The following is a 25,546-nucleotide window of genomic DNA, read 5'->3' as shown; positions in this document are numbered from 1 at the left end:
TTAGTGCTGTGTCTGCCCTGCCACTAGGGGTCCAACCTGAGCCCAGACCCAGGGAACATCCAGAAGTTGGGGTGCTGGGCATCTGCTCCAGAGCCCTGCCCCCTAAGTCCCCCCACCACAACCCCCCACTCTGGGCTTCAACACCCAAAATATTGTAAATAGTTTTCCTCTTGTATATAGTTTCCCACTTGTAAGCAGGTTTCTTTTTAATTGTTGGTGGGTGGGAAATGTGGTAGAAGGGCTCTCTTGGTTGAGGGCAGAAGAGGAGAGATGGGGGTGGGTTTTGTGAGGGTAATAAAGTTTTTTTGTTTCATTCATGTGTGTGTCCTAAGAGTGGTGCTGGAGGTGGGCAGGAGGTATTGGGTATGTGGGCGGTGGGGCAGTTGGGCTGGAGCAGGGAGTGCAGGAGGAGGGGTTTGGCCAGGCCCTCCCGCAGCCAGTGCCCTAGCCCCTGCTGGCAGGTGCACAGTTGTCCTGGGGCCTAAGCAGGGGGTGCCTGCTGGGGCCAACACGGGGCACTGGTCATCTCTGGCAGGGGCTGGGCTGGAGCAGCGGGGTGCTGGGCATCACTGGCAGGGGCAGGGGCTGGAGCAGCCCTGGCATGGAGAGGCAGGGTGGACAAAGAGGGAGCTTCTGTGTGTTGCCCCTGCACTGGGCACATGGCTCCTGGGCAGCAAAGAGGCTGGCCAGTGATCAGAGTTTCCCAGATGGCTGCCAGGTGCTGGCAGCTGGCTCTGGCTTCAACATGGCTGCCAAGTGCTGGAGCTTCCCCTGGTGGCCACAGGGGCACGTAGCAGGGCTGCAGGGACTTGGGACTAACTTTAGTCCCAAGTATCTGCATGTGTAGACACCTGCCAGAAATCACTTAATATGCATTGACTTAATGTGCATTCAATTTAGCCACGCTTAAATGCACATGTAGACATGCCCATTATGTAATAACCTGCCCTGGTATTAATATTCTGAAGTAGAGATATTTTGCTGATGTTTTGATTCGGAAGTTACTGGTCAGTTTTCAAGTCTGTGTGCATGTCTACATGTGCATCAATTCACCGTAATAATGGGTACTAACTTAATGTGCCATAATCGGCACTACTGCAAAGTAATACTGGCACACATCTTTTCCATGACACTAATGAGCAGTAGATTAATTCTACTGGGCATTAGTGCATTAGCACAGCTATCACTCTGACACACTAACGTGCAGTAGAAGTAGTCTACTGTGCTTTTTGCATCTCATGTAGACATGCCCAGTAAACTGTAGTATGTTCCAGTTTGGCTTTCAATTTACATTTTGCTGTAACCAAGTCTGTACAGACCACAGCAAGTAGAGCCAACTAATCTTTACATTTACATAGGATAGTGGCAACCTTTCTGGCAGGCATGCCATATGTTAAGGTCCCCACCTCACATGAGCACTGCTCTGATCCCTGCCTCCCTCCCATTCCTGCCCCTCCCAGACGTGTATCTGATAGAGTTTGTGCCATGGGATGCTGGAATGGAAGGTGTGGGGCTTGAGCCTCCAGCTCTGGTTCTGGCTGCAACCTCCTGTAACAGAGCAGGGGCAAAGATGCTGCTGGAAGAGGAGGTATCACTGCTAAGAGCCAGTTTAACCTTTCTTTGGCCCAGCAACAATTGTAGTTTTATGCGGTGAGCAAGGATCCAAACCTCTAAATTTGGTGATAGCTTCCACACCAGGCAAGGGTTGACTTGGTTCTTGGTGGTGACAGCTGTCACCTCGTCTCACAGCAGCATCCAGTCCCCACTTTTTGCCTCCCTGCTGGTACCTTCTTTGATTGAGCACCCGGGCTTGTGTGCCACATACAGCAGTTTCTTGTACCACTTGCAGCACATGTACTGTGAGTTGCCCTCCCTTGACATAAGGCCTTTCATTCCAAAAGGCATTCTGCTTGTATGTGCTAAATTCACATAATCCAGCAAGAATAGGCAGCCGTTTAGGGATGGAGCAACAGAAGCCAAATAGTGATATGTCGAAGCACTGGAGTGGAGAGCGGAATTCCATAGTCTATTGAAATTACAGGCCAGACATAACTGCCAAGCTGGATTTAGCTACAACAATGAGGCAAAGATCTCTTCTTCAGCAAAACAGTGCCATCGAGTTAATGTTGTAGCACAGATGGGTAAGAATCCTGGGACGTGTGTCTTTGGAAACTATATAAGGCTTTGGTTGTGTTAAGGCAAGATTCAGTTTGGACCAAGAAGATGCTTCATGGCTTTCAAATCTGATCTGTCTAGAAAGAAGAACGCATTGAAAGGGCTAGTAAAACATTGTGCTCCCACAGCATAAACTAAATCCTAACCAGTGGGGGATTAGGAATAATTTCCTACTTCTGGGGTCTTCCCTTGCAGACTGTAATACTGCACAGTATCTGAGAAAGGGCATGGACTAAATTAAGAGGATCCTCTGATGTTTCCTATCTCCTTTTTCACCCAGTGCTGCTTAATTCAATCTGTTATCAATGTATCTTCCCGCAACTGAGACAACCTGACTGTGGTTATTTGTAGCTATCTATAATTTCCAGGATCCTCCCTTAGCTATATCTGTTCCTAAATAGAGGACTGGGAACCACGATGCATAGCTGTCCTCTTATCCCTTGACATTTCCTCGATACTTAACACACTGGCGCATTAGATACTCGTTGTGCCCTTGTTTTTTTCATGACATGTAATTAATCAGAACATATTTCCTTCAGACCTCTGTGTGGCCATGTTTGTTACCTCGGTTGCCTGGACAGAAGCTATTAAAAGCTTTATAGCGTTTCTTCCCCTCCCAGGAAAATGTCCTCAGTCTCTAGGATGTGACATGCCACTTCTTTCATGAATATGGCAGTAAATAATCCACTTGGCCTCTTAGAAATATTGATATTATCTATTATTAACTTCCAACTCATGTCTCCTTGCAGCCTGCCTGACTCCTAACTGGTTTCCTTCTCAGATATTTAAAGAACATCTTAGTATTTAGCTTGGTTTCCTTTGCTATTTGTGTTCTATAGCCTTGGCCTTTTTTATCATTATATCCATTCCTTTGACTCATATTTAAGCAAAAAGTTCACTCTCAAGGTTGCAGATAAAGGGGGAACCTATAGAGCAGGCACACAAAGGCAGAGCATGAAAAGTTCCATCCTGAATTCTGGTTATGAAGCCTGATATAAGTCACTTATATAGGATTCGGGTTTCACATTAATTTAGTTCATAGGCCTTTCCGGTCCACCAGCCTTCTCATGCTGAAGCATAAGCTCTATGATGTAAACTATTGTTCCAGTGAGAACTGAGCTCAGACTGGGTTTCTTTTCCTTTAGGACCACAGGCTATTCTTGACTTGCAAGTTGCAAGGGGACAGACCTGATGATTTATCCACTAAGTCATACAGGCCCCTCAAACAGTTTCTTAATGTGAAACATATGCTACGAAGCCTAGGCAGTTAGTTCTCACTTTGCCTTAACCTGTGTTTGTTCAAAAATTGAACACCACTAGACAACAGAGATTTGCAGAAAGGAAAGCAACATTCCTGGAAATCTCATTTAAGTAAGACCTCAGTATGCCTGCACTCTCTCTGCTCACATTTATTTTGACTCCCATTTGATTATTGATATAATAGAACAAAGGATGTTTCATTTGCCTGTTATCTCATTATCATTTTCTTATGCAGCTTAAGTATTATCAAGTGTATTCTTGGTAGCATACTCAGCATAGTACTTAATGTGTGGGTGAGTGCAATGTGCACAGTTTACTCTTGGGAATTAGGCCCAGATCTGCAAAGTGTTAGGGAAGCACCTAACTTTTACTGATTTTTAGGAAATGGGCATGCACATTATTTGGGGGAGGGATCTGAACTTTACACATTATTTGCAAGAGGGTTATTGCGGGAACAAATATGCACATCCTCGTTACTGAAGAATTTTGGCTGTGACCGAGAGAGCGGAGCTAATTCCACTGCACATCAATAACTGGTTGTCTGGGGCTAGCTGCAGAGTTTGTGGGAGTGAAAGCAAAGGGAAAGCACTAAGAATACAATTCTGTGTGTAGTGAACCCTGCATGGCATGGCACAGCGGTTTATTTTTACTGACTTTGTAGCAAAGTGCCAATCAGTTCCAGTTCTCAAAGTGTGACTATAAAAGCATCTATGTCTGCGGAAGTCATCTGGGCCACCTGCTCGGCTGGGGACTTCCAAGGAGCTGTGTTGCCTTGTGCCAGCTGAATTTCTGGTCAGCAGTGACCCTTGGTCCTGCACCTGGTAAGGAAATCCAGGCCAGTCTTTTGGGTTCATGCAGCATTTTGAGGTACTAGCTAAAATGCTGCCCAATGTAAAACAGCCACCGGACTGCAAGCACTATGGATCAGGGACAGCCTTTTAATTATGTGGACTGAACCAGCTACTCTTGAGTCCTGGGCAGTTGCCGTTGCTTTTAGGGGCTGCTTTAATATCAGTAATAAATAATAATAATTGTCAGAACTGGTCAAGAGTTCTCTTCCAGCACTTTCTGATAGAAAAAAAAAATCTTCAAGATGGTTTTTTCTCCCTTCAAGTTTTTCATTGGGGAAGTTCAGTGTCATTTTCATTCTGGTTGAACCACCTGCTGCATTGTGGGAAGTCCCACACGACAACCACAGTGCATCAGGGACAAGGCTGTGTCTCCCTATAGGGGAGAATTGAGAGCAGGAGGCACCCTTATTTCAGCTCCCAAGAGACACTTCAGCAGCTCAGACAGATGCAGTTCAGTATCAGCCTGATCTGAAACACCACCTTTTAATTAAGGCATGTCAAAACATTTCATTTGGATCAAAACAAGTCTACGTGTGTTTTGACATTTCAAATGGAAACTTTTCAGAATTTTTCCATTCTGGGAACAAAAAAAAAGGGGGGCTGCTTTGAATTTTTGTCTCAGCTCAGAAGAAAAACAAATATCCAAATCTCTTCTGGGAGAGAAGTTCTGATTTCTGAGAAGCCCTAATAATTAAGAAGTGTTAGAAGAAGCCCTAAGCCTATTTGGCCTATTGAAAGGCATGCATCCAGCCGGTCTTCTGCCTTCTTATAGCTAGATTACACTACTCTACAAGTACCTTGACTGACAGCATACCTCGAGACAAATGCCACGTAGATGTCTGTTCAGAACGCCGTTCTTCCAGGCTAGTTACAACTACCCCGAGTCCCCCAGTACCCTGAAAATATAGTGAGAATCGCTTTCCATTAGCTGAGGGGATGCAAGGAAGCAGGTTTGGTAGCAATACTAACCTTTTTAAGCCTTGACACCATAAAGCACCATTATGCTGATTGGCTTTGCTTGGGATGTGTATTTAAGCTCGTGTTTAATAAACTCCTTGCCTGACTGCCTCTTGTCTGCATAAATGTGATTTCCCCCCTCCCTAGTAGAGATAAAGAATAGAAGCCAATCTACTCCAGTGAGTTTCTTACAAATTCCCTGCGTTCGGACGAGAGGGATGTGGAAGAGGAATACAGAAGAATATTGAGGTGAACTGAGGAAATCTGTCTGTCTAAACAAAAATGGTTTCTAATAGATATAACCAAGCAGTGAAAAAGCACCATGGGCAAACGTAGTCCTAGTACACTAAGTGTTCTCTACTAGAAATGGTTACACAGAGCATGTCAACATCTTAACGACATGTAATACTCAATATGCTGCACATCACTGCTCAAGGTCTTGAACATTAGACTCTCCAGCATATTAAAAGAGATGCAACATTTGTACATACGATACTGATGCAAACAAACGTTTGCTCCTTGATAGCCTCAGCAGAATTATATTCCAGAGTCCATCTGTCCCTGCATATTCCAGGCATTACAGTACAGTTATTTGTATGGGGATCTGCTCTGCAGGCATGCCACTTTCCACACACATTTCCTCTGAAGACTTAATCCCATGCTAAATTTATAGCCAGGCTCATTTTCTGCCCGCTTTGGGGAGATGCTGTATGTATCAGAAGCATTGGCGATGCGTAGGGGGTGCATGTGCACCCCTTGAGGTCGGCTGTGCACCCCCTGGAAGTGCCAGCCATGAAACCGGAAGGGTCAGTGGAAGTGCACTTCCAGTTTCACTGCTGGCTTGCTGTTCAGCCCCCACCCCCCAGTCAGCAATCTGGTGCCCCCCCCCAAGACTCAGGAGGCACCAGTCTCTCATGATCAGAAGGGATCGCATGCATGGATGACCGCCCTGTGTGACTGTACTGTGGGGCATCTGATGACATCTTAATTCTCCAGCTTCATCTCCTTATTTCCCATGAGGTATCCCACAGTCCAGTTATGTCCCGTGGTAACTCAGTTGATTTATACCAGTTCAGTTAGGGGAGAATCAGGTCCTAGGGAAAGTCTGAGGAAAGCTGCACATGAAGCTTGGATGAAGAAATGAGTGTTGTGGAATGAAACAAAAGTAGTTAGGATTTGCTCAGTCAAATTTTTGGTGGAAACTGGTTCTCCAGCTACTGACAGATTTGTCCCCTTGGAGCCGTACTCGGCACTTCAGTACCACTGGGGTGTCCAGTTTGAATGCAGTATCCGTAGTGGGTGGAGCTTATAAAACAGAGAAAATATCTTTATATCATGTCAATCCCTTAAACCTTCCACTGTTCAGAAGAATACCTATGTGAAATTTGGCCAAAACCTACTCCTGTCTCACCACCTATTTGGTGGTTCATATGAAATGAGCTGCAGGGCAAATGAATATGGTGCCAAAATAGCCATATCGACACCTCATTTGGTGTTAATTACAATCTCTTCTGACAGTCAATTAGAGGACAAAAGACTGTCAGGGCACAAGAACAGAGCAACCCTCTTCATAGTTTCATAGTTGGTCGGAAGGGACCTGAGCAGATCATCAAGTCCGACCCCCTGCCATGGCAGGAAAGAGTACTGGGGTCAAACGACCCCAGCAAGGTGATTGTCTAGCAGTTGTTCATCTTAGACTCACTGATAAATAACTATGAAGAAGGGTGATCTTTGCGTAACCAGAACCATGGATGCTTTTCTGCGAGCTTGATTCAGAACATTTGGGACAATATTCTAATAAAAACAATTTTTTCTTGAAAATTTCTAGCACATCAGCTTTTAATGGGAGATGGAGCAGGGAAGCATGGAGACAGTTGGAAATGAGAAAGAAGGAATTAAAAAATGAACAGGGCATCTTTAATGGAGATCACAATTAAACAATGGAACAGATTGTCAAGGCACGTGGTAAAATCAGAATCCTAAAATCAAGATTGGATGTCTTTCTGAACACATTTACTTTAGTGAATCAGTTGTTAGGCTAAAGGTTAAAAAAATGTTGAATGTAATCTGGCCAGGAGGTCAGAGTATGTGATTAAAGATTATGTGATTAAAAATGGTCTCTTTTGGCTTTAAAATAGATTTACCAGCAATTTATTGATGTTGTTTGTTTTGATTCAGTTTTCCAGGGTCGCTTTAGGATATCTAGCTCTTGAGTCCCAAAAGAAGTGCTCTCTTTCCAACTTAGAAATGGCCTGAGATCCCATGGTGGCCAGAAGAAATGCTACAAGGATGCTGCAAGGATGAAAGAAGACCTCAGGAAAACAGATGTTGGCATCAAGGGCTAGGAGGAGCTGGCTGCTGACGGACTGTGATGGCACCACAACGTCCACCAAATGGCAGCCTGGTTTGAGCTAAAGAGAAGAGAGGATGGAGGAAGACAATCCTAGCCAACAGCCTACGCTCCCCTGAGGAAAGATCTGCAAATTCTGTGGATGGGTCTATGGTTCAAGGATTGGACTCTTAAGTCACATCAAGACCCATCAATGAGTCGTGGTAAAGATCATCCTTGAATTGAAGGATTGCCAAGGATGATGACTATGTCCCTTTAGGAAAGGGATCCCCTTCCTTAGATTGGACAGCTCTGATCTAACGCACAAAAATTTGTTTGACCAATGCCCAGGTCACACCTGCTCCATGGTAAGGTAAGCTTCAATCATTTCCACTGAAAGAAAGTTGCCTCGTTTTTCATTCAAAAAGTATCTAAAACTATTTAGGTAAACCAGGGCAAACCACTGCATCAAGACAAAAAATGATTAGAAAATGAGCTTTTGTTTCATAATAGTTGTCACTGGGGTGCCTCATGTTTTCCTCCTCCTTTTATAGGCTGAGTTTTCTGTTTGGTCTAAATTTCCAACCAATTATGGTGGTCTCCCATCATAGTGAGGGGAAGCAAGTGACTCATGGGAGTCCCTGGCAATAGTTCACAGTGGGAAGAGTGTAGACACACCAACCAAGGAGGCCTGTGGACATGCAGAAACAGCATTATACCTCCCACGCAGCCTTCTGCTGGGGCAACCACATAGCTTTGACTTAGGCTTAAGTCTTTTGGCTTGGGTGCATTTGCTCTCACAGAAAAAGACAATTTCTCTTTGAAAAAAAGACACCTTCTGTGAAAAATGTCACTTCACTGAAACCCAGTGTTTTTGTCAAAAAACATTCTCAGTGGAATATCTTGGCACACTTATTTTAGCTTAAGCAAAGTTTTGGTTTATGTTGCTTTAAGTTAAAGCTGTTTTTAATTGACTTAGTATGGTTTAGACCAGGATGATCCTGCCTTGAGCATGGGGTTAGACTAGATGACCTCCTGTGGTCCCTTCTAGACCTAGTTTTCTATAATTCTATAAGCTAAATAGATATAAGCATGGCTAAAATGGAGGTTATGAGCCCCCACGGCCTTGTGTACTGGTCTCATTAGATTAGTTTAAAATTACACATTAATTTAAGCTGCTGCAACTTTCTTGCATAGACAAGATCTGAGGCTTTCCAGGGATGCTATTTCTGCACTTTGTCACTGGCACAAACATTTCTCTGAATTATAAATGGTAAAACAGTCATTCTCCAGACTAAGCAAAAATAATATTTGTTAATTATGATGCAGGACTTCTGGGGAACTATATTCTTCTGTAGTAATGGGGGCTTTCCAAACTTATACCAGCTGAGGACCAACTCAGCCCTTCCCTTGAATGAGAACTCTTCTATTTCAGAATCATCTGCTAAAAGAGCACAGTTGTTCCTATTCCATTTTGGTGTCTCTTTAGGGAAAAAGTCGGCATAGCGTAATGCAAGTGCTACCTCGTTTAATTTATACCTCAACATGACCTCACCCAACACACTCTCACAGCTACAGAATTGGAAATAAGCATATCAAATCTTGGGCAGAAAAGCCAAGCCATTTATATTAGTTCGTGCAGTAACTAAGTCAATTTTTGTTAGTTTGGGGTGGAGAGAGTACTCATACCATTTAATTTTTGGCATTTTCTGGACCTCTGCCTAATTTTACTTATTTCAGAGATTCCCATCAGAAGCAGTTGGGATTCACTTCTGGACAAAGAGCTCATAGTGATAGACTTGCAAGAAGAATATATGTATTTTTTTTTCAAATTCCTATTGACATGTGGAAACACTAAAAGGTGTTTCTTTAAAATAAAAGCCTATTGGTCCCTCTGGTTATGAGCTTTTACTATAAAGCAAGACCAAAAACTGTAAATGTCATGCCATTAAAAGCTGCACTTGTGGATGTTTTGCTACTAGCAATGAATTCTCTAAAAGGTGTCCCAACGTACGTCCTTAGACCAACACGGCTACAACCTACGTCCCAAATTATGACATTGAAAGTTCTCTGCTTGGACAAAACAAACAAATGTATTTTTTTGTGTTAAAAAAATAAAATAGGAATTGAGGCAACATCAGTAGCTTATTAAAAATGTCCCCAAGTAGTTACTAACTTGCTTACACAAATACTTTCTACAGGGGAGAATAAACTGCATAGAGACGTTTCTAAGGAACAAAAATAATGTGAGTGCATAATGAAATCTACTTAAAATGTGGTTTTGCTGAGCGTGTAGGGCAGGGGCGGGCAATTATTGTGGGTGGAGGGCCGCTTACTGAGTTTCAGCAAGCCACTGAGGGCCACATGACGGGGAACCCAGGGCAGATTAATATTAATTTTCTAAATTTTTTAGGAGCCCCACAGGCCAGATAGAATGGCCTGGCGGGCTGCATCCGGCCCCCGGGGCCGCATTTTGCCCACCCCTGGTGTAGGATGTACAAAAAAGTAAGGACTATTTCTCTTCTTATTACAAACAGGATAAAAGCAAGGGGTTGGGCATTTACCCACTGCTGACAGTTTGATCACTGCCATACAAATACATAAAGAGCTACATGCACAATGCATCTGCTCCAAAAGGAACAAAAGTCACTAGAACTATGTTTTATGCGGCGATGCTTAGCTGAGCGCCATCTTACTACTTTGCTTTCCCCAATTGCTCATTCAGAGAAGTTGGCAACTTTAATAGACAAATTCAATGTCAGGATTTTGGCGGGGCCTAGCTAAACTCTGAATGAACCCCACCTGATCTGAACTTTAGCAATGTTTTGATATTGCCACTGGTTTTATCTTTAGGAAGAGCTGAACAAAAATCCTGGATCTTAAAAGAGGCGGGCATTGGAGAATTCAAATGCAGAGTAAAAATGAGGGGTTTTTAAATTGCTCGTGCTTGTGGAATAAACAAGCTCAAGCTCTCCATCTGGTATGGAAACCTGCACACTGTAAAATGATTCATCAGTGCTCAAAGAGCCTTAATGTGTGAAGATTGCAAGTGCCACTTCCTAGGGAAAGCAATGTACAGCCCAGAAAAACTCTCAGATCTATTTAATGCACACTGCATTCTTGCCCTAGAACAAAAGAGCAACTCCCACAACATTCAGGTGCATTCAGTAAGCCATATGGGCGAACACTGACTTGCAAAGATACTTGTAGGCGATGTATGCAAAGGTTTGGTGGGCAAGCCTCATTGCTCTGAAACTTTGACACGGGAAAGTCAAAAGATCAAAGCTGAAAATAATTCTTTGTGGTCCATAGATTGAGATTATCATGTGTCAAAACAGAGTTCATAATTTACAGTAATAAAGGCCATGTTCACAACTAGTCTGGCGCTAGTTATAGGTGAAGTTATTTGCAGCTTCCTTGACAGGACTAGACAAGATTTCCTGCACCTGCATTTGCAAAGAGAGGGCAGCCCTGTGGGCAGGACCTATCTGGCAGAGATGAAAACAGGCTGTGTTAGACTACCTCATAAACATCTCTTAGACAGTTGTATATTAAAGATCAACTCCTCCATAGAGATTGTTATTCTGCCTGCTCTTTACAGGGCTTTGGTTTAACTTCATTAGAGGCTGCTACCTTGGGGTGCCTACACACATACTCCAACACATTGTATGCATTGCAGCAGACTCAATTCATCTAATTAGAAAGCTCTAGCATTGCTGTAGCATGGAGTGTACAAGGCCCTGCAGGTTTAAATATGGTTACTGGTGCACGTTAACTAAAGCTTGTTGAATGAGCTTTAGTTAAACCACCCTGCAGCCATTTTTAAATGTGCGGGGGCTTAATACACATGACACTGCTGTGTTCTTTGGGAAAACTCTCATTAAAACACCCCTCCCCCTGCCAGCATGTGCAGAGGCACCCTTGGTTTCCTGTCTGCTGATGTGGTTTTGCTTTTCCATTTCACTGACTTCTCTTTCACTTCCCTCTTGCTGCTTGTTACATAAGCAAGACATAGCTGCCTTTTCCTACATGAATCCCTTATTGCTTGCGGGATCTGATGCCCTTGTGGAACGTAGACCTCTCAGCGAAGCCTATTCCACTTCACTGCCCACGCTTCCAAAATATCCTACCTGTGCTCACATCATCCAGGCTGCCTTCTTTTCAGCACACCTGACTGTGTTGCTACAGCAGGTCTAACTATGTCTGACCTTTCCGTGGCACAGATCCATTAACCCAATTTTTGCAGCCTGCCATCTGCTCTTTAGCTGATCTTCCCAGAGATTGCCCTCATCTCTTGTCTATCTACCTCCACCTTTCACTTATCCATCTCTTCATGACACAAGAGATTCATTTCTCCAAGAGGCCGAGGAAAAATATGAAATGAGAATTTTATTAGGGCCATTCCCTAGTGTCAACCATGGTGACTCAGAGTAGTCAGGCCAGAGTGATGGCAATAAGTTGGAAAGAGCCTTCGAGAAATAAAATTCAGGTGGCCAGAAGCAACTCAGTAGGTGGAGTTCACAGGGCTGGGAGGGACCTCGTGAGACCATCAGGTCCAGGTTCTTCCTTTCAAGAAAATACTGAAGAAATTATACATCGCACAATACTTGCAACTCCCGACTACAAATATTTGAATGTAAAAATCCCCTTGAACGTACAAGGTGAAGTGCACAATTACCAGCTGTTCTAAGTTTCAATTTGAGCAATAATTTATTAATAAACTTGAGTTCCGCCTGATATTTATTTAAGTTTGATGTGGTATTCTCTTCCTGCCATGCACATCGATGCAGGGTGTTACACCGCATTAATTGGCCACCATACTTTGCTTCAAAGGTAGCTACAAACAAATGTGTTGCTATTGTCAGGCTTGCCCTTTACTCTCCAAATCAGCCATGTGGTAAACCTTGACTTTTAATAGCAGCCTGCGAATGTGTGGTTTTCTCTCATACCTTACACTCAGTAAAAAGTCTTTGAAACCCTTTTATTGAACTATTCATCAGTTATTTGCAGGTGAAGGATAAGCAGAATAAATAGAATAGGAAAATTAGTTCCTACGAATACCACTATACACAGGAGTGAGTGAAGCTGTTGTGTCCGTCCCAGTGCAAAGGGAAGCAGATTTGTGCACGTGCAAAGTGAAGTAAAAGAGAGCTCTTCACAGTAAGTCTAGTGGACTTACAATTGAGAAAGCCAAGCTCAGGCCCTATTTCTGACCTTCTGGGGGACCTAGGGTGAGTCACTTGAACTTCGCTTTCCCTGGTTTAAACTAAATTCTTCAGGATAGGGATTGCCTCTTAATATGGTTTTGTACAGAACCTAGGACATAGGTCTCCCGGTACTACTTTAATATAAGTAAAATGCACATAAAGTCCCTGAAGCATCATTACTGTCCTCGCAAGAACAATGGGCAAAAAAAGAGGGGTGGTCAGAGACAGGGTGTGTCAGAGGAGAGTTCATCCTTGTGTCGCTAATATAGGGCTCTCTCTCAGGTCTTATTTCTGTTGCAAGGGGGAAGAAACTTGGTGAGAGCCTTAATTCATGGCCATTTGAACTGGAATCAGGTTGCCCTTGTATGTCGTGCTCCTTGTTCTTTTTTACCTGGAATGGCTGTACATACCACGTGTTCACCAAGGGGTTTGAATTACGGGGGAGTTCGGGGGGCTGAGCCCCACCATAAAAGACAAGACCCCCCCTGTAAGATTTGAAAATCATAACCTGGGGGGGTAGGGGGTGGTCCTCCAATTGTATTAGGGCATCGTGATGGGCAGCTCCAGACCCCGCCAAGAGTCAAAGTGTAATTCAACCCTGGAAGACCCGACCATCTCACCCCAGTGAAGATAGAAGACAGTCTAAAACAGGGTATTTAGTTGTGTTATGGGCTTTTATTTAAAAAGCACATTTATACAGCAATAATTTCGCAGATACAAACTTTAATTTTGTATTCTACAAAAGTCTTTGAATATTCTTCTCTTTACAAAATGAAACATTACAAAAATACAGACAATTTAATATGATTTTTTTATACAAATGTCTCTAATTGTAGTTATTTTCATTAAAATATTACTACCACAGAACTACAATATTTTAGTCGACTATAAAAAAATTAATTCAATGCTTTTTTAAGCAGCAAAATGTAAATAACACAGGTCAGGACACAGTTTATAATCATAGTGGATATATCTAAAAATTGTTTCAGAAATAATATTTTACATAGTTAATTTTTAATGTTTTATACATTATTTATATAATATTTATATATAAAAATCATAGCTTGCTATAGTTGAAATGACAGGACGGATTCTGTAAGAGAGGATGTGCAAATGGCCATTCTGCGTAGTATGCATGATCCCTTTTCAGTGTAAGTCTTGAAAAGTTTTTAACCTCGATCTTAAACGTTCAGCTTTAATTTCCATCAGAAAGCCAAAGAACTAGGGTTGCAGGGTAAAAACCCCACTCTCATGTACACCTTCTTGATTTACCACTGGTGTAGCGGAAGACAGAATTTGGCCTATTGAATGGCTTATACCATGGCACTACCCACAGGCGTTGAGGGGAATGCACAAACTGACTGAAATCCAGGCTGGGACGTTCCGCCCAGCAGCCCGTCCCAAAACTGCAGAACCAATGTTCCCTGGGACTCAATCCCAAGTACATAGTGCTAACATATCTTCAATAAGTCCAACCACTAACATTTTACATGACATGCACTCCCAAGGGCGGCAGCAATAATAGCAAAGAAAATTCTGCTGCAACTTGTAGGGGTGAAGGGAAACGAAGGAAGGTTTTTTTGTGTTTTATTAGACCATTTGTTGCTTCTGTGTGTGCTTGATGCCTCATGCAGTTCTGTCACGGGGGATACGATGGAAATGAAGAGATTTGGGGTCTAACTGGATGATGGATTCATTCGCGTTCAGTCTGTTGTGGAAATCTCTTATAGTGTTAACTTTTTTTAACTTGTATAGTGTGAGCAGACACCCTTCAGACACCTTTGCGAGGGCAAACTTCTAAACTAAGTCACAGTATGGAACGGAGTTGAGTAAACCAATATTAATGCGAACAAAAATAGCAACTCGTATAGACCAATCCCAAATCTTGAATCAGTGCTGTTTCTTGTATATAGTGCTATATCATTTTAGTTGTGAGTTTCTTTTTTTCTTACAGGCATTGGAAATATTCATAGTAAAAACGCTGGCCGGCTTCACATAATCATTTAGTGTTCATTACGCTATGAACAATTTGGTGTTCACTATAACATGAACACTCAACCAATTGCACATCCAGAACTCCGGCACCACTATTTTTTTCCTTTTTCACTGTTTTTTGTTTTTTTTAATTTTATTTGAACACCACCTATTTCATGCAAATGTTGCAAGTGAAAAGGCCACAGAGTTAGACCTTACTGGTTGGGCAAGAAAGTCTCTCCCTACATTCTACTGTCTGATGAGATTTGAGAGCAGCAGGTAGTTGCTGTCAGCAGTCATTTTTGCAACAAAAAAAAATTTAAAAATAAAATTAAAATATAAAAAAGACCAGGTTTTTCAATGGTCTACACCATATTGTGGTGATTGTTCCGTTCAATGATGTCCACAGATGAAAGAATGTCCTTCCGTGTTGGAGGAGGAGGAGGCAGAGAAGTCTTCATCTTGGGCTTGAAGAGGTCTGAGACGTAAAACACCTGCAAGTACAAGTTGAGAGATCAATGCCACTGCGTCTGATGCTATGTATTCAAATACTATTTGGAGCCTGTTGATGACGGTGCTGTGTTTGTACTCAAAACAAATTCTCGGTGTTACCCAATCACTGGATATAGCCCAAAACCCAGCATGCTAATCACAGCTTTGCCACTTCGCTGTGAGGCTAGAGAGAAGGACTGCGAGTCCCACGGTTCCCACAGGGGCAGTGGGAATTGAGGGGACTTAGTACTTTGTGGGCTTAGGCCCTTGACAAATGTAAGCCTGGGTATCTACAATGCTTCTTTACCAACAGGATGTTGTGACGTTAAATGATGATTATACGTACACCCTACAAATAACATGATAACGCAGAACTACACTACAGGCCTGGAAGCCCAGAAAGGAAATGATAAAAAAAAATGAAAGTAAAACCTAAATCCATTAAAAAGCACGACCCACATACACAAAGCTACATCTTCACACAAGTCGTCCCATTGATTTAAAATGTGTCAGAGCAGCTCAACCAGACAGACTTCTGATGCAGTCCTAAAATTAAAACTGCTATAAGAAGTGAATTGTCCATAATGAGTCAGGGGTGCTTGGCAAGCTCCACTTTTCCCTTTTTGCCCTGACACATTGGTTACAAGACAGAGGTTTAGCCAGGGTGTCTGACTAGCTGTCAGAGCTGCCTGGATGGAAGGAGGCGATATTTCTGACTACATTTTCCTGAACACCCAATGACGTAACCACTCTTCCGGATGTGAAAAGGCCGGCGCTCGACAATTTAGAGGGGCAGTAACACAATAAGAAACAAAGTGCTGGGAGGAAGCCTTCACATCCTCCCTTGGCAGCCATGGCCAACCCTTATCAGTCCAGCATGATTGTTGCACTTTCTCTGTTGCCAAACTTAACCCCGAAGCCAGAAGGGAAAAGACTCAGACAGCATAACTCCCTGCAGACAGTCGGAAGGACAGAGGACTCATCCCCGTTATCAAAAAAGAGACGGTTGGGAGAAACACAAATAGACTACACGTACTGTATGCTGTGTATAGCAGAATAAATGCTAACTTACTTCACAGACCTATAAGTGTCAGGATTTTTCATTGGGGCCAAAACTTATTTTGACATGACAACTGATGGCTGATCCTAGGTGACACATCAAGCTTTACTTTAGCCAAAGCGATGGGGAGAAAAACGCCTGGTATTTTTGAGCTGTAGAAATTCTCACGTGTTTCAGAGTACAGCTCAACACCAAGCGTCTGGGATTATGGTTCTCTTAATGGAAGGTTTCCCTTTAATTGCCCATGATGTGGTTTTTTGATGAATTCACTGTGGCTCGCACTGAAGGCAAGCTGCCCGATTGCAAGGCCCACTGATCTGATCTTGTGCGATGATTGCTGTGCTGCTAAATCTGAGTCAAGCCTTAATGAGTGACACTTTTACAAACTATAAATGTATTTTATATCTCCCTCTCCTGCCACAGTTGGAAGCACCATTTAAGTTATATGTTAACTGGGAATGGAATAGATACTTATGCAACTAAATAAGACAGTAAAGACTTCATGGGTTGAGGGGTTGATGAGTGACAAAAGACAGAAAGACATTTTCCTCCCTACTCTGCTCCACAGGGCAAAGCTCTCCAGACTCCTGGTTCAGCAGTATCCTTCTTCCTCCAAAATATCTTTTGTACACTCCTGTTGGAGACAGGAAACCAGCTACATGGACCATGGGGCTGCTATGAAATGTCTATTTATTTCTACAGCTAAAATTTGAGGGTTCGAATCCTTCATTTATGGGTTTTATTACTTAGCCATAAATAGTCTGGTTTAGAAATGTACAAAGGACATGTCATGTAAAAATTGGCTCCTCTTCATGGGTGCAAGTACAGGCATTTAAAGGCTCAGACATTATTTAGACACCTAGGTCATGTCCACATGAGCATGGACATTTGTTTTCCTGAGAACAAGAAGCAGCAGCACACTGTGTCACTGCTACTTCTTCCTGGGGACACCTGTGCCACGTGCCCTCTGGTGCATAGTAGGTTACCCTGGATAGGGGAGGGGAGGCTGGGCCCAGCAGCCTTACCTGGGATCCTGGGAGCCTCCTGGGGCTGCAGCAGTGGTGATCCTGCCGCCCGGCGCCTGGCCGGCAGCCGGAGAATAGTTCCCACCAGCCAGGCTCCGGTTTTGGGCGGTGTGCGCTGGTGCCGCATATGCCACTCCTCTTTTTTTGTGTGCAGGTTTTATTGACCCCAGGATCCCCCAAAGTCAAGCCCCCCAACGCTGCAACCTTGCAGCACAGAGAAGAGCTGAATGTGCGGCATGTAGTGCCACAGGCATGTCTGCATGCAGCCTAGGGTGCATCTAGATGAGCACATACGTGTGATTTGTGGTGCCTCAGAGCTGTTTGTGGTGCCACAAACTGCACGTGGCACGTGTGCACCTGTTCACTGTGCTGGTTTGCAGAACCATGGGGCTTTTTCGGCTTGGTGCTGCTGCTGCCCTGGGAGGCCTCCAGGACCCCAGGTAAGGCTGCTGAAGCCAGCACAGGTGCTGGCCCCAGCCTCCCCTACCCCACCCAGGTCATTTTGCTATGCACCAGAGCATGTGTGCAGGGGCATGCCCTGGAAGAAAAAGCAGCAGCACAAATATGAGCCAGTGCTATTTGTTCTGTGGGAGAAATGTGCCCCTGCACATGCGCACGTCTTGGGACACGTCCCTAAGTGGGAGTTTGCTCCTATAGTTAAAGGAGAGAGTAAAAGGCTCACAAAAACAGTGGCTTGGATGAGGCCCCTTTAGAAAAAGTGAACCCTAGACATTTCTCAGTTTAACAGCATATTTAATTGCTTTAAAAATGTTTTTTATTTTCTTTGTCGGGGTTATTAATCAGGTGTTAAAAAAACCCCAAGCCTCACATTCACCTGGCTTTGAGTAATTCTGATGCCATTTCTCTCACTTGTCCACTTCCCAGGGCTGGATTCAATCAGAGAGATGTCCAATTTCTGCACCAAGATACCCATGACAAATCAATTTGGGGGACGAGGGACGTGCCAGTTGCTCGGCACAAGAAGCATATGGGGATTATATTGAATCTGGCCCTTATTTTCAAACTCCACTACATTATAGATGGAGTACCATCCTGGTTTCTCTACCCTTTTACTCTGGAGTTCACTGCTTTTGAGGGTTTAAATCTAAGTCTTGGTGGTAGCTTTAATTCCCCTTTAAACTGTATTCCTTTTTAGCATGGCTTGAGGTTATGTAAACACATCTAGGAATCATGAAACATGATCTTTTAGGGTTAAAACAGTGTGTTAAATCCTCCTAATGCTTCAACTGTTTAACACAAGAAAAGGCTAATAAATGTGCAAAGTTTTTTACTTGGATTTCTTCCATTTCCTGTAGAAGGTGCTCTCCACCCATAAAGAAAACTTGACAGCAGAGGACTGGGAATGTACTGTACAAACTACGCCAGTATCTTATATTTCCATGTAATAATTCCGTTTCTTTTCATTATATTAAAGAACTCCTTAATGACATACAACAAGTTACACCAACTAATCTGAGTGGCAAGAGGGACACCAAAAAGACTCTGTCTTTTCAACATTTCCACCGCCTCTTCTCCATGAGAAATGACATGAGACACGTCCATCTGCTTACACAGCCTGTACGAGCTCCTTTGGTTTCAGAAATTCTCATTGTATTTCACGGCAGAACCAAATCCGAATGTTTCGTCAGCTGGAAGTGCTTGGCACAAATGTCCTTCATTTGTTATTTCAGGCACTAAAGGACAAATGTGTCTGCAGCAAAACAACTTGGACTTAGCTTTGGTAACCCTTGGAGATGAAACACATCTGGCTTCTACTGAAAATTACAGCACAATTACTACCCAATTTAATGCCGTTTTAATATCATCGAGGCTGAGACTCTGAGCCCTTGAGTCACAGGGGAAGGCCGTTCTTCATGCTGAGTGGTGCAAACTTGGTCTTGAATCATCCATCTCTGGCACGATGATAAAACTGTGACTGGCTAAGCAAGAAGGCCTTAGACCCTGTGATTTAAAGGTCAGGCTTATATTGCCACATTTACCAACTAACAATGTGACATTTAGCCCCAGCTGAGTGACATGGAAATTACTCCATATACTCCATATTCAAAAATGTTTCCATGACAAGGACTTTACTGTGTTATATGCGGGACTGATTAGCTCAGAAAGGGAAGTGGGATGGGGAAGATACGGAGCTATGTAGCTGGCTTATCCAGCTACAATGAGTTTCCAAGTAGCATGATTGCTATCCATCTGCTTTACAAAGGAAGAGCGGGATCCTGAGGTGGGAAGCTATCAGAAGTGGTTGAGAGTCAGGATCTGTGATGCTCCTCACTGCTTCATACAAGGGTGGCCCCACCACCGAATGCTTCAGCAGCCTTTGATGGTGTCCTGAGCGGCTCCGCGCCTGTCGCAGACCCGATGGAAGAAGATTGCTTTGTGCCATCGTTGTGCGACAGAGCTGCTAGCAGCCTCCTGCCGTCTGAGCTTGACGGCACGTGATACCTGCCCACCTGTGTCACACCAGTCCTGCCTTGACAAGGACAAGAATGACATAAGGAGCAAGACCCACCTCTATTCTAGGAGACCTGGGGGAGGCTGCTCCAGTGAGAGGTCCTTGGAGAGGACAGAGTGAATATATTTTTAATAGTTGTGGTTGGGCAGGTTGTGGGAGGGAGGAAGAGAAACTGAAGTGGTGGCTCAGGGCAGCAGAAGTTGTGGAGTCATTTGACGAGAGCTGACGGAGAAGCAGCAGTGTTGCAGAGTAACGGGAAGGCTATGACCTTAGCACGTGCTCCAAGGCAGAGCGGAGCATCTGAACTTCCAAGATTTCTGGCTGTCCCCAAGGTCTCCCAGCAAACAGCATAGAAGTGGAGGGACCCTAATGTGGGAACAAGAGCCTCCAGCATACAGAAGTTGCTCATAGTGGACCTGAGAGCCTGATTCTGGATTTGTTCGTCACAAGAGGATTGACCTGCTGATTTAACTTTGGCAGAATTGGGAAAATTGCTCAGGTCTACACCACCCATTTAACTTTGGGAGGCTGGGGAAAATTGCTCAGGTCTACACCATCCATTTAACTTTGGGAGGATTGGGAAAATTGCTCAGGTCTACACCATCCATTTAACTTTGGGAGGATAGGGAAAATTGCTCAGGTCTATACCACCCATTTAACTTTGGGAGGCTGGGGAAAATTGCTCAGGTCTACCCATCCATTTAACTTTGGGAGCATGGGGAAAATTGCTCAGGTCTACACCACCTCCTCCTCTGTTGTAGCAGCAGGAAGCCCTGGTGTGGCCTCCTCTGCCTGACAGTGTCAGCAACCCACTGTTGCTCGATGCCCATGCCCTTTACTGGGGAGGCAGCCTCCAAAGGGGAAAAATATACACCTGCAGTGGGCTGTTAATAACTCCGCCTCTCCTTTCTTTAATGAACATTTCAGCTTGTCTTTTGCCATCAGACACAAGCAGAGCAAGGTTTGGGTTCGAATCGTGGGAGGAATTGCCATCTTTCACCTGCTTGTACTTCTGCTTGTATCATTCCCAAGCTATAACAAGTGAATCCCTGCAAGAACAAGGCTACAAATGACCAGTGCCCTCTCTGCATCCTGACCAGGAACGAAGGCATACAAAAGAGCAGGGAGTCAAGCGGGTGTGCCCTTTGCTAAAAGGGAAAGACCAGGCCCGTTTGATCAGGCAGCTGCTTCCTATGTGGGTTCGCCGCGTCACAGGAAAGTCAACCTATAGCAGCAGCGTTTTCACCCTCCTGCTGCCCCCATACAATTTGCCATCTGTTAAAGGCCACGGAGAAGTTCACCAGATTTGCAACTTGTCACTCGACAGGAAATGTACAAATGTCCGTCTCTAGCATCTGGAGCCCTATTGTCTTTCAGGAGCTGCCGCTTCGATCCACTGAGATCGAAAGCATATTTCTTCCTTTCAGCATATTGTGCATATTCCTCTTCCCTCCTGAACCCTGAAGCAAGTTTTTAAAGCGACAACCAGAAGGATATGCAGGTTACTAAAATGCATGCATAAAAAAAAAAAGAAAGAAAGGCTGTCTGCATACCCGATTAGTGTCCCGACAAAACCACATGGCAAGACGAGGGGCACCTGAACTGAGAAAAACTACTTCATTGTTCCAAAGGTTTACCAGGGCCTTTCAGCTCCCACAGCTCTCAACAGTGATGCGTTGTTTCTTTAATTGGCTGCTAGGATAGTAAATGGCTCTCGAGCCTTTGAGAACTACCCTGTGACACTTGTACAAAAGATACATGAACCACAAGGGTTTTGCTACTACCATGCAGTAAAGAGCCATTTAAGACAGAAAGACACACATGGATACAATGGGCTCTTTAGACCGTTTCCATCAATTAGCCCTCTTGCATGGCTATTTTGGATTTGCGAACACTAAGCTATGATGTGGCACTGGCACTTGGCAATGTCAAAATCCAACTCCCACTGCCCAAGAGCTTAATAATATTTTATTAAAACATCTCAATTACATCATATTTTTGGCTCAACTTTAGCATTTTATCAAAAAAAGGAAACCGCTCAACTAACGTATTTTCTAGTCCTACAAACAAACCTCAAGTGAACTTTATTCCTTGCCTCTAGGTTTACTTAACTGTTCAGATCAATCAAAAAAAAAAGAGTCTGTAGCCTTTTAAAAACTTGGTTTCAGGAGTTTCTAGAGGCACATAAATTACCTTAGCCCCAGCCCCTTTGTTCCTATACAAGATAGTAGTGCTGAAAACAATCACGTCATTAGACAGAGCCAGCCCCTCCTGTTCTGCCTGCATTAAACATTTACATGTGTCACTTTGAGTTAAAGGACTGTGCAATCAGGCCCTCTTTTAAAGTAAATTGCATGAGAACAAGCCAGGCAGCAGCAGACCAGCAATCGTGGCTTTTGTTAACCATTTTCTCACAAACCTTTTTTTACCGCATTAACATCCCAACTCCAATCAAAACAACCAACCCAAGCTCCACGTTCCCAGACAGAGACCTTTAACTCTGAAGGGAATATACATCTTCCCAGCCTCCCAACCCGCTCAGTTGGATCTTAGATGCATATCGGACCACAGACAGGGCCCTGAAGATCACCCGGCCAGCTGACTAGCAATGCAGATCAGAGCAGCAATGGCATCAACAAAAGGAAACGGTTTCCTTCTCTATGAAAGTGTTTTGACTTTGAAGAAAAGCTCGTACTACTGTTTGCATGTTCGACTCCCAGAGAAATGTGTCCAGATTGACTCCCTGCACTGGCTGTGTGTCCAGATGGACAGGGATTCAGTCAGGGACCATTTCCAAGCCATGAACTGGTTGAACTTCAGGACGATGAGGAAGAGTAGGAAGCAGCTGTTTCATTTAAGATGCTATTGCTTTTGTATAACTAGGGTTTGAAACTTTTGGCCCTGCGGACCCTTCAATCCTTCCTACCTGCCCCCTTTTGGCAAGCAGAATGCGCAGAGCTGAGGACACAGGGCTGTACCAGCAAGCCTCAGCATGCTAATGCAATGCTCTGGTCTTGCAACTTGTCCAGCTGTGATGCAGGAGGGATTTGGTGGCTTTGCAGCAGGCCTCTCTGGTGGAAGTTTGAGTAATACTGCTCTGCCAGTCCTGTTCAGCTCCCTTTTACCTTGTACCTTATCACACTCTCCACCTGCTCTGGGCAGCATCCAGGATGTCAGCTGAGATGGATTTACTGTGAAGGACTTGAATCTGTGCTTAACATCTAAGCACTGCAGCCCATTTAAAGGAGCCAGCCACCATGTCAATGTGAACTCTCGCTTAACAACTCCTAATGCAGGAAATGTAGTCACCAGCACAGGCTGTGCCCAGCTACATTATCACTGTTACCCTCCAAACCCACCCCCCATACTGTACAGGGTCACCCCATTGCAAACACCATGGTACAAGATGACACTTACTATGCAGTAAGCCACCAGGGCTCCTTGTGCAAACCCTGCCAGCACATCCGTAGGGTGATGCTTGTGGTCAGACACACGGGACAGTCCTGTGTAAAATGCCATCATGATGAGGGTGAACTGCAGAAGGGGACGTAGCAGGCGGGCTCCTCTCCACGTAAACCTGGCCTGCAGATATAACTGACCAGAGAGAGGAAAAACAAAAGCGAGTGTTAATGCTACAACTTCCTTGCAGCATGCCCAATACAGCAGAACGAATGCACAAGACTAGAGCTATTCAAACATGGCACTGGGATGTTATTCTGCCCTTAGGTGCTTGAGGATGGTGCCCACTGGCCTGAGCAGCGTAGGGTCATAGCGCATGAGTGAACAGGCATTTTGCATTAACAAAAAACAAACGTGGAGGAGAGGGGGGTTCAAAATGAGCCTCCTGGCAGCAGAACTGGAGGGAAGCTACTCCACTGAGTGCAGGTGGGGAACCAAGTAATGCATGTGCACCCTTTGTACTGGATCCCTGAGTGGTAGCAGGATGCTCGTTAATGGGCCGACAAAGAAAAATGACTGGCAGTGAAGTGCATTGCCCTGGTAGTCACACAAACAGACCAAAAAGCTAGCCCATGATTACTCGGGTGAGGAAAGTCAGTGTCCGCCCACCCTAATCATCCAGTAATCGAAATTCTGAATCTCATCTGTGTCACACACACGAGCGGGAGTTGTGGGTCGGGGCGGGGGGGAAGGGATCACTTCTATTTAACAAGGGAAGACCGAAAGGCTTGACCTGACACGAAGCTGAAGTGACGTCAAATGGATATTGTCCCCCCTACAGCTATCTTGAGCCTGTTTCCGTTTCAAACTGTGGGCACGACCTACTTCCCAGGTTCCTGTGGGAACAAGGGAAACCAAAAGGGAAGAGACAACAGGAAAACTGGGACCTTCTGCCCACAAATCAAAGCTGCCTGAGGCTGACCGAGCCTTAGGCAGAGCCACGGCAGAGCACGAGTAGGAGTGCCCCTCCACAAAGTGCTACCTTCCTGTGCACGGGGGAGGAAGTGGGGACAGGGATGGGCAGGGGTGGGGGGTGCAGATGAGGAAGGACTGTAGGTCATGAAGTCATAGTCCCGTCTGGGAGTGTGTGTGTGTGCACGCATGTGTGTGCGCATGCATACGCATGCACGGGGAGGGGAGAGGCCTGGCCACTCTCTTAATACTTACAACATACCTTAATGAATCTAGATTAGTAACCCGGTGTAACAGCCGACATGGCTTTTACTCCCTTAACAATGGAATAGAAAATTCTGAGCACGTGGAGAATCTTTTCAATTGTTGGAGGTAACTGAGTAATGTTTCTTGCCAGCTTTTCAGCTGGTGTGCATGACTTCATTCTTTCGAGTTATATTGATTTATGCTGTATTTTCTGCGCTTTCCTATGTTGCATAAAAGGAGCCAAATTCCCTTGCAAACTCAGGCTGCTTTATATGGCTGCAGTGGTATAAGGTAGGATCATAGGAAAAGTAGGGCTGGAAAGGGCCTCATAAGGTCATCTCATCTAGCCCCCTGCTCAAAGCAAGATTGTCCGTAACTAAAGTACACATAGGGTAAACGAGAATCAAGCCCAGGCATATTTCCATTATATCACAAATAAGACAGTTACATCATCTATCTAGAAAGGAGAATTGGGAAGTTTATAAAGGAGATCACTGTATTGATTAGCTTAATGTGCTCTCTGTTACGTTATAAAAACATGTTATTTATTCTTTTTGGAAAGACTATGGACAAGTAATCTAGCAGATGCTTCAAATTATCTAAATCACATTACAGGTTCTGTAAAATACACTTACACACATGCTGGTGAATGCTTTCCCTATACATTTGTCCTGCGGTTTTGAATTATGTCTATGCTAAGAAGAAAAACTGACAGTGTTTTCCAGATTTAATGTACCTTTCACTCAGAAGTATTTAAAAGCAATTCTCAAGCTATCTGAACTTCACCTACTGTGAAAACGCAGCTAACTCGGAATGGGAATACACAGCTGTTGAATAATACAGAACAATGCTACGTAGCCATTTAAAATTGTTTATTAATAAACACTCTTATTTTAATCTTTTATGCATTTCATTGGCCATGTCTAGACAAGACACTACTGAGCAATAGCAATGAGCTTGTTGCTACTGTGCAGTAGCGTCAGAAAAAACCGTGCAGAGACATTACTGAGCAGTAATGCCGGTTACTGTGCAGTCATTTAGTACTTGGTTATACAAATACTAAATGACTGCGCAGTAATATTTGTGCAGTCTACCGCTCATGTAGATGCAGCCACTGACAGTGGAC

General features: G+C 44.1%; 1 protein-coding gene and 1 long non-coding RNA gene across 3 annotated transcripts in view; one reads left to right on the top strand and one right to left on the bottom strand.

Moving 5' to 3' along the window:
* Positions 1-13,970: 13,970 nt before the first annotated feature.
* Positions 13,971-25,546, bottom strand: part of PLPP3 (phospholipid phosphatase 3) — a 95,450-nt gene continuing 83,874 nt past the window's right edge. For both annotated transcript variants that reach the window (XM_019501236.1, XM_019501237.1), the window contains 2 exons: positions 23,221-23,397; positions 13,971-15,247 (listed from right to left, as the gene is read on the bottom strand). In XM_019501236.1, the coding sequence (XP_019356781.1) occupies positions 15,119-15,247; positions 23,221-23,397 (306 nt within the window). In that variant the 3' untranslated portion in view covers positions 13,971-15,118. The remainder of the gene's footprint in view (positions 15,248-23,220; positions 23,398-25,546) is intronic.
* On the top strand, positions 17,832-22,159 carry LOC109286605. The gene is made up of 2 exons (XR_002094631.1): positions 17,832-20,443; positions 20,537-22,159. It is a non-coding gene; the product is annotated as an uncharacterized LOC109286605 (long non-coding RNA).

This window comes from Gavialis gangeticus, unplaced genomic scaffold, assembly GCF_001723915.1.
Source record: "Gavialis gangeticus isolate Ggan-Ray unplaced genomic scaffold, GavGan_comp1, whole genome shotgun sequence".
NCBI classification, from domain to species: domain Eukaryota; kingdom Metazoa; phylum Chordata; order Crocodylia; family Gavialidae; genus Gavialis; species Gavialis gangeticus.
This window is presented reverse-complemented; position numbering and strand designations above follow the sequence as displayed.